The sequence below is a fragment of the Fusarium phalaenopsidis genome (genome assembly GCF_050370095.1).
Source record: "Fusarium phalaenopsidis strain FUZ10S chromosome Unknown contig_32298, whole genome shotgun sequence".
Lineage (NCBI taxonomy): Eukaryota > Fungi > Ascomycota > Sordariomycetes > Hypocreales > Nectriaceae > Fusarium > Fusarium phalaenopsidis.
In genome coordinates this window covers 1,909,065-1,926,436 of record NW_028145407.1, presented here as the reverse complement: position 1 = coordinate 1,926,436, position 17,372 = coordinate 1,909,065, and the positions used below count along the sequence as shown (strand labels likewise).

General features: G+C 53.9%; 4 protein-coding genes across 4 annotated transcripts; 2 read left to right on the top strand and 2 right to left on the bottom strand.

The window, feature by feature from the left end:
• Positions 1-4,033: 4,033 nt before the first annotated feature.
• LRP88_07150 (major facilitator superfamily-domain-containing protein) lies at positions 4,034-5,788 on the top strand (the record flags this gene model as incomplete). The annotated part of the gene is made up of 2 exons (XM_083243685.1): positions 4,034-4,180; positions 4,235-5,788. The coding sequence occupies 2 exons, from the start codon at positions 4,034-4,036 to the stop codon at positions 5,786-5,788; spliced, it is 1,701 nt and encodes a 566-aa protein (XP_083100909.1).
• Positions 5,789-9,128: 3,340 nt separating this feature from the next.
• LRP88_07149 (uncharacterized protein) lies at positions 9,129-13,439 on the top strand (the record flags this gene model as incomplete). The annotated part of the gene is made up of 2 exons (XM_083243684.1): positions 9,129-13,266; positions 13,357-13,439. The coding sequence occupies 2 exons, from the start codon at positions 9,129-9,131 to the stop codon at positions 13,437-13,439; spliced, it is 4,221 nt and encodes a 1,406-aa protein (XP_083100908.1).
• Positions 13,440-14,263: 824 nt separating this feature from the next.
• On the bottom strand, positions 14,264-14,854 carry LRP88_07148 (uncharacterized protein; the record flags this gene model as incomplete). Its single annotated transcript, XM_083243683.1, has 1 exon — positions 14,264-14,854. One exon carries the CDS (start codon positions 14,852-14,854, stop codon positions 14,264-14,266), a length of 591 nt encoding a protein of 196 aa, XP_083100907.1.
• A 1,195-nt stretch (positions 14,855-16,049) lies between these two features.
• On the bottom strand, positions 16,050-17,261 carry LRP88_07147 (Dip2/Utp12 family-domain-containing protein; the record flags this gene model as incomplete). Its single annotated transcript, XM_083243682.1, has 1 exon — positions 16,050-17,261. One exon carries the CDS (start codon positions 17,259-17,261, stop codon positions 16,050-16,052), a length of 1,212 nt encoding a protein of 403 aa, XP_083100906.1.
• Positions 17,262-17,372: the final 111 nt, after the last annotated feature.

Here is a 17,372-nt window from a genome sequence, read left to right as displayed (position 1 = left end):
TCTCTTTTTTCTCACTGCGATCTGCTGTTGCTGATAGAGATGCGCATCCTGTACGACCACCGCTAGGATTGTCGTGGGTTACACAAGGCGCATCCGCGTCAATCCCTTGGGAGGATGGAACTCTACTTGAGATACAACGAGGAGACGACATGTCTACTATCGACTCTTGCGAGTTGCCTTTTGAGCACGCCGACTCACGTAACGAGATAACTCGCTCATTTTACAACATGCCGTCCCCGACAATTTGTATTCCTACAAGCAGTCAACTCCCAAACCATGGACAAATACTCAAGGAATCGGTATCTCCAAGGTCAATCAACCATTATGCATTACCCCCCACGCAATGCATCCCATCTTTACATATCCCATCCACACATCTCTCATGTCGTCACACCCACATCCAGCCAGCCAGCATCTACCGGCGGGCGGCTCCCCGAGAGGGAGGAGAGAGAGCGACAACGAGGAAACGTCTGAGCACAAACCTGCGAGGAGACCGAGCCAATGGCAGTGACTCTCCCGCAACCACAGTCGAACCGTTGCATTCAGCCACTTTTTCCTTTCCCCTCTCAAGAGGAGGTGAGACCTGCTTCTCTCCTAGCAAGCAAAACAAAACAAGTCGTTATCGTCGTTCCCAACCACCTGCCGCCTACAACGGGACCTTGTTTTTCGCGGAGTTTCATGTCCACGACATCCATCCCTTGCCTTGCTCTAAACCCCCCACACTCACCGCATCTGCCATGTTCCAGTCCCAGATGCATCCTCCCCTTGTCTCATTCACCATCCCATCCCATCCAGAGCTGCCGTTGCCGTCTCCGCTGAGAACACGACCAAGCCTGCATGCGAAGCGTCTAGCTGCCGAGTAAATCCCCCCGGAATGATACCCTACTTTCTTTCGAGGCCATCAAAGCACGAGACCCCCTCCCCTTGCAGACCCCCCCCCCCCCCTTCACCATCAATATCTGACTACATCCACCTTTTTTCTCACCCATCACGATATAGCCAAGATACGCTTAGCTGTCAAACCCCGGTGCACGGCTCTATATCTGAGCCCATCGCCATCCTCAACTCTCCTGACATTTTCTAAGCCCCGTCCCGTCCTCCTTGTCAGCATCTCCCGTCGCTTGTCGAATCGGTGAAGCGCTCCCAAACCCGTGGCCGGCTCTCTGGCGCCGTCAGCCCCCTCAGGTGATGGCCGCATCGTCCACCCCTTGACTTCTTACTATGTACTCTCACCTTCTTTTACCTGCCTCACGTTATTGAAAGCTTAGTCCGATATCCCTGCGCTTCAAAGAGGATACACGTGGGTCATTCTCCATGCGAGCCTGCTTTTCCCAGCACCGGAAGAAATCAACCTCCCCTGGCCCCCCTGGTTGGGGGATATAAGCGCGATGCTCAAGCGAAAACATACATGTCCAGATGGTGGTGCTACTTTTCACACACCGCTCTCTTCGACTGGTAACCTCGCTGAAACCTTATTGTGTCTATTGCTTTGATTTTCTGGGGTTGCAATCTCCCCCTCCTGCCGGCATGTCTGGAATCGAGCTGGCTCTAGAACACTAACCCGTCAGCTTTCTTTGTGCAGCAAAGAACGAGATCTAGCCCAGATGGTCTCGCCGTGACATTCTACCACAGCAACGGCCATAGGCCAACAACCTTTGTGTAACCCAGATGCCATCTTAAATGTCTCACATGTCGAATCTCTCTCACTCTCCCCAGCTGAGAACAATCTCAACTTGGCACCGTCTTCCCCTCCCCCATCCCGCTCGTCCTCAATGATCGCCGTGCACGGCACTCCACAAGCCATGTGTTTCCCGGTGTGGCGCCTGCGGCAGCCGGACTGAACTCTAACCCCCCCTTCAAGCCCACGGACAAGGACAATACCAACGCCCATCGTCTTGGCTGACGGGCGGGTTCGGTGCCCCTCCTCATCCCGACGGCCGATCGGAGCAGGAAAATCCCCCTCCATCAGACCTTCTGGAATGCATGTCTCTCCTCCCCAGCCAACCGTCTTCTCCCAAGCTGCAGATCGCGGGCGCGGAGAGCCAAGGGTCCGTCTCACGGAAGAAAAGCACACGACGTCAGTCCGTCCCCTCTCAACGAGTCGAGATCTACACTGTCGAAAAGGCACGAGTCGAGAACTGGCCCCGTGAGTCTTCTCAGCGTAGTCGTACTGCAGGGTCCTGACACGGCGTCGGGCTTGTAACTCTATCGCGAGCGTGTTACTATACTTTTCTACGCCGTCACCATGAGTAGCTCCCCCCGCTGGACGGGTGAAAGCATCGTCGGCGGGTGGCCGATGGCGGAAGAACGGCGACATCGTGAGGATCTCGTAGACATCCCTTCCACATGCTTCGCTTGACCCGGGTGCAGTATTTTGGATCTTCATCTCCTCTGGCGTCAAGATTAGCGTCGAGATTGAAAGTCAACGGCTGATGACTGCCGTGACCAAGATTTTGGATCGAGATGACGATATCTGACCGAGCAAACATACGATGTTCCGAGCATCAAGTCATATGGGACCGGAATATATGCCTGCAGAGCTCATTTCTTGGCAAACGTCCTCCGTATGTCAAGAAGAGGCACAGTTCCAAGCCATTGAGCCACAGTCAAGTCTCCCCCTAGACATAGTGGCTATGTCAATACATCAGCATGTGGACTTGAAGAACATATCAAGGCATTACCAGAGACTGGCCATAGATAAAACGTTCAGTACGACTGAGTAATATCGTCCAGTCAGCGCCGCTATCGGAGTTTTATCTAAAGGCTGCCCGTTACAGAGTGCAACCTTATTCCATGGCTTGCTTCAGAACACGAGGCGTGCTACACAAGATATCCTCAAGTTTTCGAGTACGACGATGGCTCAAGGTTACCTCACGTACGCCTCACGCGCCATTTACTCGAGGCTTACACGTAGATAGGAGAGTTTACAAAAAGATATGTGTTGGCTTGTGAAGGTTCCCACTATCGCGTGTTGTTGGATGTTCATGGTTCACCTAGACCTCCATGATACTTGTCAACCACATCGCAGCATGAAAAAACCATCTTTGAATCTCGCATATCATGGCCGATCAATCATGTTTACAATCAACGAGGCCCAGATACAGCGCCGTGTTCCCTAGCGTTTGGGCCTGACCGAGGCTTCTTGAGGGCCCAAGATCCTCATGCTCCAGCCACACCCTCGACGGCAACTGAGTGTGACTACAACAACTTCAACTTCTCCGAACCCCGAAAAGACCTTAATACGTTGGCAACGGACATTCAGCTGCAGCAAGACTTTCGGTCAAGTGACCTAAGCATTGAGTAAAGGACCTAGAGGCAGCCAGTAGCTTGGTGAGATGCTCACTCAGCGTGAACAGAGTCGGTTGGGTCACAAAGCCAATCCTGAGTTGTCCCGACGCAAGATCAACACTACCTATGGCGAACAGAGAGAGCTGAGTAACTCATCTGCTTTCCCTGTGCAATTCTCTAATCGAAGCTCAATGCTGATCAATCCAATTTTCTTCCCAAAAGCAATTGGTAATCACCCCTCTCAAATCATCCCTTTCGGTCGTCATAACTATCCCGCAATCCCCCCTCGGTCATCATAACCATGCAGTGATTCCAACCCGGTCGTCATAATCGTATCTCCCTCGCTGCCCAGTCGTCATTTTAATCTCTCTCCTTCCCACTTCAACCAACAACCTTACTAAGCCCTCAGCCCAACGGTCGTCATAATCGAGTCGAGAGGCGCTTCGTTAACTATTGTGTTTGTCAGCCCCGTCTCCTCGCTAACCCAAACGAGGCAATTCCATCCACACCTCGCGAGGGGAAACCAAGGAATCATTGCTGGAGGTCTTTGTTTCTGAGGACCTGGCTTGGGCATTGACAAAATTGCAGCTGAGGCGGGGGGGAGTTGCGGGATGGGTACAAAGGATGGACGAGTCTCTCTCTCTCTTTCGGTGCTTTCGACAGCTGCGAGCTTCGTTCTCAGACAGGCATAGCTTTGAATATACAATCTCAGCACCATACTCCATATTCTGTTCTGCGAGAGACCATGGCCTCAGACGAAGAGAGCATCAACCGTCAACATGAGTCTGCCGTCGATGTCGAGAAACTCGGCCGTCAACGACCAGAGGTGTTCAAGTCGATCTGGGCTGAGCTAGGCTTTGGCATCTCCGTCTTCTGTTCCATGCTATTAGCTGTAAGTCCAACCTGACCCCCTCAGAGCTTCCATCAGACTCTAACCAGACACCAGGAATTCTTCGTCAGTGGCTTCCATGTCATCCTTCCTCCCCTAGCTAAAGAGCTCGACATCCCCCAGGCCTCCCAGACATGGCCTTCGAGCGTCTTCTCCCTCGTCACAGGAGCAATGCTCCTTCCAATGGGACGTCTTGGCGATATGTACGGCGGATATCTCGTCTTCAACGGCGGACTCCTGTGGTTCTTCGTCTGGGCTCTCATTGCGGGCTTCAGCAAGAACTACATCATGCTCATATTCTGCCGTGCCTTGCAGGGCCTCGGTCCAGCTGCATACCTGCCAGGCGGCGTAATGCTAATGGGCAACATCTATCGCCCCGGCCCACGCAAGAACCTCATATTCGCCCTCTATGGAGCCTTTGCGCCGCTTGGCTTCTTCCTCGGCATCCTAATCGGAGGGCTTTCCGCGGAGTTCCTGACCTGGCGGTGGTACTTTTGGATCGGCACCATCATCTTTGCAGTCGTCATTGTAATCTCGCTGCTCGCCGTGCCCTTTGACTACAACCGAAAGCGGACCGATATGTCGATGGATTGGTGGGGAGTCACCACAATTGTGCCGGGGCTGCTTCTAATTGTCTATGCCCTCACGGATAGCTCGCACGCCCGGAATGGCTGGGCTACTCCGCACATCATCGTGACCTTGGTTCTCGGCATTATCCTCTTGGTTGTGGCATGGTATGTTGAGACACACAAGGCCAGGCATCCTCTCCTACCAGCCGATCTCTTCGCACCGAAGTACATGAAGCGCCTGACGGCCGCGTTGTTCATGAGTTTCGGCACCTTCGGCATCTTCCTGTTCTACTCCAGCTTTTACATAGAGCTGGTGCTCCACAAGTCGCCGCTTACGACAGCCATCTGGTACATCCCTTTGTTCGCCGGTGGGTTACTCATCGGCACCGTGGGCGGATTCACCCTGCATTTCCTTCCTGGCAGACTTCTGCTGTTCATCTCGTGTCTGGCCAATGCAACGAGTATGTTGCTATTCGCTCTTATGCCCGAGAACCCAAACTATTGGGCATGGGTGTTTCCGTCTATGGTGTGCTGTACCATGGGCATCGATATAACCTTTACAGTCAGCAATATCTTTCTGACAACAAATATGCCAAGTCACAGACAAGGATTGGCCGGGGCATTGATCAATAGTATTCTCTTCTTAGGCATCAGCTTCTTCCTCGGCATCGCGGACATTGCGGTGGGACAGACGGCTCACCTTGGGCTCAGGCAGAGCTACAAGGTGGCATTTTGGATGGCATTCGGCGTGGCATCAGTTCCCCTACTGTTCCTCCCATTCCTCAAGATTGGATCCGCAAAGAGCGACCTCACGTTGGAGGAGCGACAGAAGCTCGAACAGCCGAGGGGAGATGAACGCCTGGCGGAAGAGTCGGCGACTGAGGTGGAGCCGGAGTGGGAGCATGAGCTCAAGATGTTTGAAGCAGTAGAATTTCGGCAGTCCAAGAACGGGTCGGCAGATGGACCGGGCAGGGGTTTTAATGACGGGGACAGTAATAAGGACGATGCTAAGGCTGGGAACGGATACCCTGAATGGATCTGACACTTGGGTGTAACGGGGCCCTGTCAATATTTGCCAGGCAAAATCGATATGTAGTCTGAGGCTGAATAACAAGAGAATCTCGGAAGAAGTGTCCAGTCAAGGATGTGCGGCAAATAGACAAGACCCCGATATCGATGAGGCTGGTCAATAATACCGAGAGAAGCACCATGTTCCTTGCCATGGAAGCTTCAAGTGTTTCTACAGGGATGGCGGTAGAAACAAATCCGGCGTCCCGGATGTTGGAGAGGTAAAAGCCGGATGCAGCGTAGGGACAGCCCTGCCACGGCGACACCAAAAGGCCATCCGCCGAGGCCAAGGCAAAGCAAAAAGGCAAAAGGGGCGGTTTTGGTTTTCGAGGTCTGGCACATTAAAGTTGCGACGAAAGGGACCGCAATGCCCCTGCATGAAATTATGTACAGCCCCCTTGTCTCGAGCAAGGGTGGTTGCGGGAATGGCCTGGCATGGGAAACGTGGTCTTGAGGCTGCCGCCACTTGAGATTTGTGCAACAGTGGCTGGCAAATGAGGCGAGAAGGAGTCAAGAGTTGATCCAAGCTGTTGCGTTGCCCAGAGGTGGCGGCGAACCAGGGCTTGACCGTTGTGTGTTTATGGAGACTGATCATGGTGCCCTTGTCAACGGGTTAATGTCAGACAGGACGCTTGGATCCAGCGTTTTCAACTCCAGCAAGTCATGGTCCATCGCAGTCGTTGCCAAGCTGGATTGCAGGCTGTGGCTCGGCTGACAGAACCCGCTCAAGCTCACTCTCTGTCGAACCAAGACGGCTGTGCCTTGTCTTGCATCACCAAGGACCAATCCCAGCTGTCGCACAGAGCGCAAAACCTTGCCGGATGCAGATCTCGAGCGTCATCGCTCTGTGCTGGAGCGGAAGACGGAGTAGCTCCGGCTTTTGTCGTGGAGAAAGCGGAGCAGGTAGAGACCGTCGGGAACAGCACTAAAGCATCAACCAAGCCTATGGGAATTCGCGCACGAGGCAGATGGCCAGGGTCTCTGGGCGATGCACACGCTGAGATGACGAGATGGTGGGTATCCAGTTCAGGGCGAGGGGACCGCGACGGTGACTATGCTCAGAAGAGGCGGCTTGTTGATTATCGCGTTGCTATCGATTGGAGCGAAAGCTCGACGGGTTGACTGGTGAGCAGCAGCCATGTGGCGGGCCAAGAAATCCGGGGGAGCAGCGATCAGACCCAATGACGATAATGACGACCAAGATAACGGATAGAGGGAACGTAGCATAGCGTAGCAGCGCAGATAACAGATGCAGTTCTCATCCTACGGAAGAGAAGGTGAGGGAATATCCGACCAGAGAGATAACTAACTTACTTAGAGTCTCATTCCGATCCGAACAAAAGACCGCCGAGAAAAATTTGCTTTCCCTTCATTTTCCTTTCTTTTTTGCGTCATTGGTCACTGGGGAAGAGGATCGAAGGTGTGGAGAAGGGGACGTTTCTAGTGCTTCTGATGAGTCGCACCGATCGAAGTGCAAGTGGAGGAGCCAGGCCCCGGCTTCATGAAGTGTTCAAAGTGCCAATGACTTGACTTTCTGGGCGTGCAGGCCTCTCAACACCTTCCAGTTGATGATTTTTTATGAGACGATAGAGTTGGGCAATTCGGCCAGTAAAAGGCATTAGCAGAGATTTGGCTTGGATAAGTTGCATCCTCAGGTGCAGGCGCATCAACTTTGTCGTAGAGTTTGCGATGGATGGATACCTCACATCCACTCTTCAACAAAGAGAGTGTGACATCCATCCGGGGACCCAAGCTTTGAGTGCGCATCGCCCCGAATTGAATTATCCTTAAAACCTTTTTTCGTTTTGTTTACTTTTCCAATGTCAACAGTGTCCTTCCCAACAACCAAAAAGGCCATTGAAGCAGCAGAGACAGACTGTCGTTCTTGTCCCACTATAACCAGCGCTGCCATCCTGGACTCCCGACCTGGACCAACTTGGAAGCTCCAACTTTTTACGCGACTCGCAAGACCCTCCAACTTTTGGATCAACGATCCCGGACAATCCATCGCCTTTTCTCCTCTCGGGAATTTTTTCCATCTCTCGGGATTCATCTCTCGGGAACTCATCTTCTCATACTCGCCCCCGTCCCCGCTTCGTCGTTTGCCTCTTGTCCTCCCGGGACCTTGCATCTAGTCCGACCCGAGGGTCGCATTGCCCGTGCGACATCCGTCTATCTCGACCGCTCAAGAGCCCACAGCGCTGCGCGAATCGCTCTCTCGTCTCGTCTGTCCATCCGTCAGTCGTCGCACTGCATCTGCGAATGCGCGCCGTCAGGTACGGGCCGACCTCTGTTTGATTCTCATTATCCTGCCGGCTACGTTGTGCGTGCATCTTGTGCGAGCACTCGTCGCTAGGACCCTCCTTGCCCAATTCCCTCTTCCCTTCCCCTCGACGGATCCATTTGAGTCTGTCTCATCTCATCTCTGCGGGCCTTTCCGCACGTACCTGCTTGTGTACCTGGATCATCCTGCCCTTTGAGCGAAACACACGCCGGGATACCTTGCTCTGTGCGCGGCAGCCACTCGATATCATCTCACGAGCAGGGTCTTTGTCAGTCCAGTCTGCGCTGGCAGAGCGTCGTTTTCATTTCTTCTTCTCTGACCTGACCTGTTGTCTTTCTAGTCTTCAGCCATCCAAATCCTCCACCTGCGTCCCCGGTTGATTTGCAACAAGATCCTTCCCGCCTTGTTCCCGTCGACTGTTGCGCAAGGACCCAAGCTTCATCTGCACACTTGGACCATCGTGTCTCTGCTGTCCTCAACCGGCCATCTCTTCTCTACTTCTTTTTTCCTTCTACTTCTTTTCCCTATCGCGCAGCGCAGTCTTGACTTCAAGGTTCTCGACTTCATTATCTCGACCCAGGCGCACCACGGGACCTCGCTACGACCTTCATCAGCCACTGCGAGACACCGGCTTCCCGCTATCAATCAACTAACTACCAAAGCTGCTACGCCCGCAGCGCCCTACACCTCAAAGCACACACCGACTTCAGCCCGTCATATCATGGGGTGTTGACCCGTGACCTCGAGATACCACACCTCTCAGCGCGATATCGATTCCTTCTCGAGCTCACCCGCCAATTGTGAATGGGCAGCCCAGGTCGCGCTCTTGGTCTGGGGAGCCTACCCTTTTGCCTTGCACCCACTTCCTTGTCTGGATTATCCACCAAGCTGAATCCAGAACAGCTCCAGCAGAGTCTGCGTTGAGCGCAAGACATTTAAACTGACACCGAGGCGGCCATCCCCTGTCTTGCCTTGACCACTCGGCGCAGGATCGCCTCGGCTTTGCCCATCAGGTCGACAAGCAGCCATCATGACTGCTCCCTCACAGTCACAGCCCGTCAGCCGCGGTCACGAGAAGGATGAGGGCCAGGTCGACCCTGTGCTCCTCTCTTCTCCCCTCTCAACCCCTCTCACCACGAGTCCCGAGCCGGTCTCGTTCCAGTCGCTGGCCGACCAGAATTCAACACCACTCAGCATGCTGGACGACTCATGCTTTCTGGACACGGAAAAGTCCAACATGAGCAGCTTTGGCACCATGGTCGCTGATGCTGGAGCTGCTAGTGCAGGTGGCGACAAGCCCACAGCGTCCTCGGACCAATTACCAACAGGGCCATCCGCTAGAGACCTGGACCCCAGCAGTCAGAGCCAGCGCACTGCAGATCTTGGGATTGCTGTCTCTACTGCGGGTGACGGAAACGCCGAAACGACACGTGCCGTTGATGATACCGTCAATGCTTCCCGTCGAGTTGATTCAAATCCATCGACTAACCAATGTGCTCGCGATGGAGGCTCAAATCAGGGTCCTCTAGAGCAAGATCGACAGGACACCGACAGTCTAGTACTGCAGGATCAGCATCGACGACAATCACAGCAAAAACTCATTTCGCCAGCAACAATTAATACGACCAGCTTGCCGGCCCAAAATAGCAGCGCCCCATCCAGCGGCATCTCGCCTCTCAGGGGCCCGCATCAGAATCGAATGGACCTCTGGAACAGAAATCAGCAGCGATACGAGGCTGCTCCAGCGCCCACAGGGTCAGTGCCAGCTCAGGCGCCAGCGCTCCCTGCATCAGGGATAGCAACTGCACCAGCGAGCGCCCACTGTACAGATAGTGCTGCTTCTATTGCTGCTGCTCGGGGCGCCACGCAGGACATGTCAGCATCCACTTCACCCACTGGCACCAAATCCGCTTCCCCTGGGCATCGACCGGGCTACCAAGACGGCCACCTCAACGGTCATTCCTCACACGACACCCACGACCACGCTCCCTCTCCCTCCTATACATCCTCCCCTTCTCCTCTTCGAGTTGGAAGCGTCCAACCCACCACAAAGTTCGTCCAGCCGCGCCCGAGGACAATCGTTCGCACAACCTCCGACTCGGGCTCCCTCGATCTCAAACATCCCACTCCCGACATCACCTCCCAGGCCCGATCTGGGGCCTACGTCGGGAACATCGCCCAGCTCGAGGCTACTGCTGTGCGACTGTCTATGACAAGTTCCATCGACGATGCAATCCGTGATTTACACACCGAACTGAAGCGATCCGATTCCAGACGTTCGTCCATCCTCGCCGCTAGCGTCAAGGCTTCGGGTTCTGTCGACGATTACACCCCCGGCTCGGCAGTCGAACAGCTCAGACGACACCCCTCAATCGCATCCTCTATCGTTTCGACGAATAACGCTGCTCGCTACGGCGGCTACTCTCCCGCCGGATACGTCCTCTCTCCGAACCACTCGCTTACTGGCCGTCTGCGCTCGGGATCCAAGAACTCGGCCGGTCGACCGGATTTTGACCTCGACTCTGTCCTATCACGCCACGGCCCAGGAAAGGCTTCTGTTAGAAGCGTTCGATCTACAAAGATCTCTCTTGCAGAGATTTCAGAGTCCGAACCCATTTCACTAACCCAGGACGTTCTCGACATGGCGGACAAATCGCCCCCCATTAAGAATTCGGAGAGCGACTCTCTCCTGCCCGACGAGCTTCGCGATGCCAATATGCCCGCCACCGATGTCTTCAATAAGATGATGGGAGACGATGACTTCTTGGATGATAAGAACGAAAAGAAGCCTGCTGATGCTACTACGGGACTTCTCTCCGATCAAGAAGAATCTCGAGAACCTCAGCGGCCTGGAAGTGCGCACTCTGACACAACTTTCCAGCAATGTCAAGATGCGTTCGGTGACTTTGATGGTGTGCACTGGGTTCCGGAGCAAGAGGACCCCTATGCCCCTCCTGAAGGGCCAGAGTCTCCTCCCAAGAGACAAATGCCATCCGCTAGCATGGCTCGGCCGCAGTCTTACATGGACCCTGAGACTGGTCAGCAGATGCTCTACTACCCGGCCCGAGTGCCGGCCATGCTCAACCTACCTCCGAAGCTGTCCAACAAGCCCAAGGCAACCGAGAGGAACAAGCGACGTTCCCAAGTGATGAGTGCCATGTTCGAGGGCAACAGACAGTCCCGTGTGCTAGATGACAACCGACGCTCCCAAGCCTTGGATAACCATGACACTACTCGGGACTCTTGGCTACCTGACCCCCTTGCAGGCCACCGAGAGTCGTTTGCTGCTCTGTCTACAGAGCAGCTGCAGCATGTAGATCAGGAACCCCAGACCATCCGCTCTGTGCATTCGGACCGAGATGAAGCGCCTGCAGTCCAGCCTGAGACAGCGCCCGAAGCTGAGGCCGAGCCACTGAGACGGCCCAGGCGATTGTCTAAGATGGATCCTGACAAGCGCAAGTCCAGAATGTCCAATCTGCCACCGCAGCTGAGGGCCAGTGTCTACTTTGACTCGCCCCCGACGGCACAGCCAGATATCGAGGTCAAGGACGGATCCGCCATGGCCACTCTCGATAGCATCCTGGATGCATCTGCCAACGCACCAGTCAACGCTTTCACCGATCACGAACGAGCTGGCAAACTTGGCCAGGAGGTGTACGGAAAGGAACGAAAGCGAGCGTCGGTCGCTGCATCGACGGTTCTCCGCCCTGAATCAGGCGAAAAGCAGCACGAAAAGCATGCTAGGAAGCGATCCTCCTTCATGTGGCTCAAGCGGCACAGCCATGAGAGCGACGACGATGACCACCGAGCTAGCAAATCGGATTCTGGACTTGGTCCCGTCAACGCTGATACGCGTGCGACTGAGAATGAGGCACTGGCCCGCAGTGTGGACGATCGCAGCGAAGGCCACTCCGATGACGAACAAGCGGCGGCCAAGGAAGGGGGGGAGTCTGAAGATGAGGCTTACTATGGACCTCCCACGACACTTCTGGCTGAACTTCAGTTGCGTAAGCAGCAGCAGAAGCAGCGTACTCAACGAACGTTCCCCGGCGGCATGCACGCAACATTGCTGGAGATGGACGCTGTTGCCGAGACTCAGCGAAAGGCCAGGAAGGATAAGCGTGTGAACTTGGCTTGGGAGGACGCCGATGGAAACCCCGTCGAGGAAGACTCGGATGATGAGGATGTGCCCCTGGCCATCATTGCGGCCAGGAACCAAGGCGCCCAGAATGTCATGGATCTCAACCGACCACTGGGCTTGATGGAGCGTCGCGAGATGGAGGACAACGAACCTCTAAGCCAGCGTCGAGCTCGTCTTCATGGACAGGATCCCAGATCTGTCATGATCCGCAAGCCTAGCATGAACGACCTCGGTGCCAACAACCTGAGCGCGAACCATCTCCCCCAGACTCCACAGTCGGCACAACATCCATCAACCGAACCCGATGATGAGTTTGAAGGAGAGACTCTTGCTGATCGGAAACGCCGGCTCGCTGTCAAGGATGAAGCTGAGAATCCTCTGCCCAAGGCTCGGCCCGTCAGTGGTGCCTTTTCCGTGGAGCTCCTAAGCCAGTTCGAGGATCCTGAAGAGAAGAAGAAGCAGGAAGAGGAGAAGGCGAAGCCACCTGAGGAAGAGACACTCGGCCAGCGTCGTCGTCGCCTGCAGGCTGAGCGTGAGGCTCGTGAGCGTGAAATGAGCTTCAACCAACTGAACGCAGGACCCGGAGCCGGAGGTCCTGGAGGAGGTCCAGTGCCAGGCATCAACGGCAGAATGCATCAACTATCAGATATTCTTGCCACGCACCCCAAGAGAGAGGCTGAGATTCTCGCGCAACAAGAGCGAGCTCGCGTGGAACGTGAGAACCGACTCGCACGAGAACGCGAGGCCAAGTTGGCCGCCTATCGGAGTCAAATGCCACAGACCTTGACTCGGCAGATGCCACAGAGTCTCGGTGGTGGTGCAACCAATGCCCACAATGGTGCTTTCCGAGGTGGTGCCTTTAATGATGGTACAGGCGGTCAAGGCCCTCAAGCAGCCATGTCCTCGCCAGCTCTCAACACACAACTTCTCAGCCAGCCGGCTCTCAACCACCGAGCAAGCGCTGTGTTCAGCTCTTACGGGGCACCGATGCAGCAAGGCCTATATGGTGGTTCCGCTACCAACCTGGGTATGATGAACAACAACCCCAACATGGGCAGCTATGCTGGTATGAACAATCTGAGCCCATATGGCGGTGGCGGCGCCGTGTACGGCGGAGGCTTGATGCAACCGGGCATGCAGCCCATGAATGGCGGTTCAATGAACAGAATCGAGCAATGGCGCCAGAGTGTACTCCCTTGAGTTCACCGCTGAGCCGACTCTCGACGCCGATATCTATCACACGTATCAACACGTTTAGAGTGGTAGTGCCAAGGAAGGCACTCACTCACCACATCACTGTACTATTGACGAAGAAGAAACAAGGAGGGGACATTGCAGCGAAAGTACTTGCTATTGAATTGGGTTGGGTGTTGGGTGTCCCGGATAGAGAGCTGCACCAGAGGGAAGCAAAGATTTCGGGGGGTTCGTCTTTTTAATCTTTTTAATCATGGCACCTAGCATAGCATGGCGCTGGGAACTACAAGGGCAGGATGGATAAAGCAATCTTGGCAACGAATAGTTGTGGTCCTTTTTGTAATTTGGGTCTTGTATTCTATCATGAGGAGGTGTGTGGTGTCTTGTCTAGATCAACATGAACACGATGACATGAACCCGAGTCTTGCTTGTCTGGCGTGATTAATCCACAGCGTGGCAAGACTTCTCGATGGCAGTCGATGCAAGATCTACCATTGCACCCGGGATAGGTACCTAGCTCCCCTTAGGGGAGAATAGGCTAAAGGATTTATCTGAGCATCTCTCTTTTTCCTCGACCCGGGTGCATTGGTAGCTACCTAGAGACTTGTCCTGACCTTGATGCTGTTTTGACGGAGAGATGAGAGCTGAGCACATGTTCCTACCAAACAGATTCATCATCCCGATTTCCCAAGTAAACCAACCACTACATCAAGGTTAGTCATTTTTGCTGGACACCTCACGGACTCTGCCAACTTACTGTCCAGGTAGTGTGTCTTGCCGAAGGGCATGCTAGGGGAAGCGTGTTTTGAAGGGTGGCCAGACTTGTCATCTCAAGTCGCACTCTGCGATGCCTCTCCAGCCAAGTCGAGTGATGCAAATTGCGACGATAGATCTTCTCCGCGGCGGTATTGAGCGAGTGCCTCGCTAAAGAACTTCCAAGCCTTTGTCCCACGGAACTCACGTACTAGGTCAGGATGCAGCGCCAGGTCGTCCCAACTCGGGTCGCCATCCATCCCAGCCGTATCGATTGTATGAGCAAGGAGGGAGTCGACCTCTCCCTCGCTCTCATCCGCCTCCTTTATAGCCTTGCAGTACGATATCATCTTGGTTGTGAGGCCGCTATGTTCAGCGAAACCCATGGGATGCTGCATCAGGGCCTTCTCGCGGTTAGACCACCACTTGGAGCGCCGCCCTTCGTTCCTCTTGCGGTCGCGTCTCGGACGACCATCCTCCAGCAAGGTGATGTACGACTTGTCGGCTTTGATGGTGTGCTTTCCGATGGTCTTGGGGAGTCTTTTGAGGGTGGTTTGGGGGAGGGTGCGAGTTGGGGCGAGGGGGGGTGATGGTTTGTTGGACAGATTCAAATCTGAGAATTGATGGATTGTAGATTCCATAGTGGTGATATCTCCGGAACGCTCCATCTTGTTGATTGTGGTGAGGATGATTGTGATTTGTGAATGTGAATGATCAAGCAAGTTGGAGTTGTGGTTATGTTGATGTTGTGATTGAGATGAAAGTCGAGCAAGAAGAAGAGGAAGAGGACTGGTGATTATCTCCAAAGATTTTACCCAAAAGGGAAATATAAACTTCGACCTCACATGTAAGAAATATGTCAAAACGAAGCAAAATTGAACAAGAGTTCTTCACCTTGTTGGATAAACGCTTCCCAAAGAGGTAATATAACCTTTTTCTTGCATCTCGCAGCCAGGCAACAAGTCCACAACATTCAGAGTTACAAGAATTAGAAAAAGCAAGATACTTGAAAGTTTAAAAAAGTATCGAGATATGATCAAGGTGTGAAGAATACCTAGGAAGCCAGAGGAAGCCAGGGATGGTACATTTCAAGGTTTATTTTTAATTTTTGTAGACAATGTATAGCAGGGGTTAAACCGGATCAACAAAAGCTCTCTACTGCCACGCAAAAGTAATCTTGTGAGGGTTATTTGGCAGAAAGCGTCGTGATCATGATAGGATAGTAGAGTGCAAGTTGGCACGAGAGGACCAAACTACTCCGTCAAGAAGGCCCACCGATCAGATTTAAAACAGGACTACGACAGTATCTCACTAATAAGAGTGCATTTTTAACGTTTCAACTTGAAGCTTTTTGTCAATAAGAGCACGCTGATAGTAAAAGCTAACTTGATGCCTACAATTGTAAGAGAACAGAGATTGGGAGTGTCCCATATCCCCCTGCTCCAAAGCTCGCCCCAGCGTAATGTTATTCTCTGTCATGATCATATACCAAGTTTTTGTCTATGGGAATAGCTTGTTACTGTACAAGATATCCCTCATGATCAAATATAATTAGCTTATGCCTCCAGTCATGACCCTTCGGGGGCTCACGATAGCTCGTGGAAGACACAACAGTCTTCCCATCTCTTCACACCAACTTAATCAACGCAGATCAACAATCAGTCACTGACAGAGATCATGAAACATGCAAATGGTAGCCTATTACACGTCGAGGCAGATTACAACAAAACCCCCCTTTGCTACCCGCCTCTATCTCGCAAGGCTATATAAATTCCTCCCCAATGCCGAAAAATCTAGAAAAGACCAACGCCAAGATAAAAAGAAAGCCCCTTTCATTTTTGCTGTACATGCTTTTTTGTCTTTTCACCTTCGCTTGCCAAAACCCCCCGCCGTCTTCTGAACCTTGGACGGCGGTGCGGCTGCGGCTTCGGCGTCGCTCTCTTCATCCTCACCCATTGACTCGTCCACATCGTCATGGTTGACCTCATCCTCGTCCAGAGACTCCTCAGCATCGCTATCACCCTCCTCGCCGGCGGATTCCTCCTCTTCATCATCAGAGTCGCCAATGAAACCATTAGTCACAGGAACATCAAGATCATCATCCGAATCGTCGAACTCCCCATCAAGACCACGCCGCCGGCCGGGAGTGCGAGCAGCATCATCCTCACCCTCAACCCAGATAACGTCCTCATCATCGGAGTCGGAGTCAGAGTCACCACCAGTGTGAAGACCGGCGGATCGAGACATCTTGCGGCGCAGATCCATCTGACCCTCAAGCATGTCGAGCTTGCCCTTGAGGGCGAGAAGGCTAGAGAGACCCTTTGCGCGCTCAGCTAGCACCTTTTGCAGACCGGCCAGGCTGTGAATGGCCTTGGGCTGCGAGGCCAGGGCACCACCGTGTGCGACGAGGGTCCACTGAACCCACGTCATCAGGTTGCCGGCGCGGCCAGGACGACGGTGCAGGCGGGAGGCCAGCTTGCCGAGGAGAATGCCAGCGAGGGAGCTGTCGAGTCGCTCGATGGTGTTGCGGATGGTGCTAAGGTCGGTGGTGTGCAGGCAGGACTCGAGGAGGTCGGTGTCGTCGGTGCGGAGAGCCTGCGAAAGGACAGTGGTGAGGGACTGGTGAGAAGGTACGGGAAGAGCGCTGCGCGTGGGCTGCTGGGCGACAACACCACCCGAGGGGTGCAGCAGCGAGGGAACATCGATGATCTCGTTTTCGGCACGGAGAAGCTCGCCAAATGAAGGCGATGTAGGCTCGGCGTCAGAGTCTGGGATTTCCTCTTCGCCATTGGGCTTCTGCTTGGCAGATTTTAGGCGCGCGGTCAAGTCCTTGGTGGTCTGCTGCTGCTCCTCTTCCTCCTCCTGCTGCTGCTGGGGGACCTCGGCATCCGAGAGGTCTTCGTCGCTGTCGGCGTCGGAGGAGATCTCAATCGTCTCGACTTGGGAGCTCTGGAGGGCTTCGGGGCCGGCGATGGAGGCCTTTGACTCATCGATGGTGACCTTGTTGGGGACTCGGGCGCCGGATCGCACGACGGGAGCGGCCACCTTGGCCGAAGCTTTGCGCTTTGTAGACATGGCGATGCGAGAGGTTGTTGAAGCGTCGCAGAAGTGTATCAAGTCGCGTGCAGGGATTGATTGTCGATGTTCAATGACGATTGGCCAGTCAAAGAATCTCTTTTCTTCAAA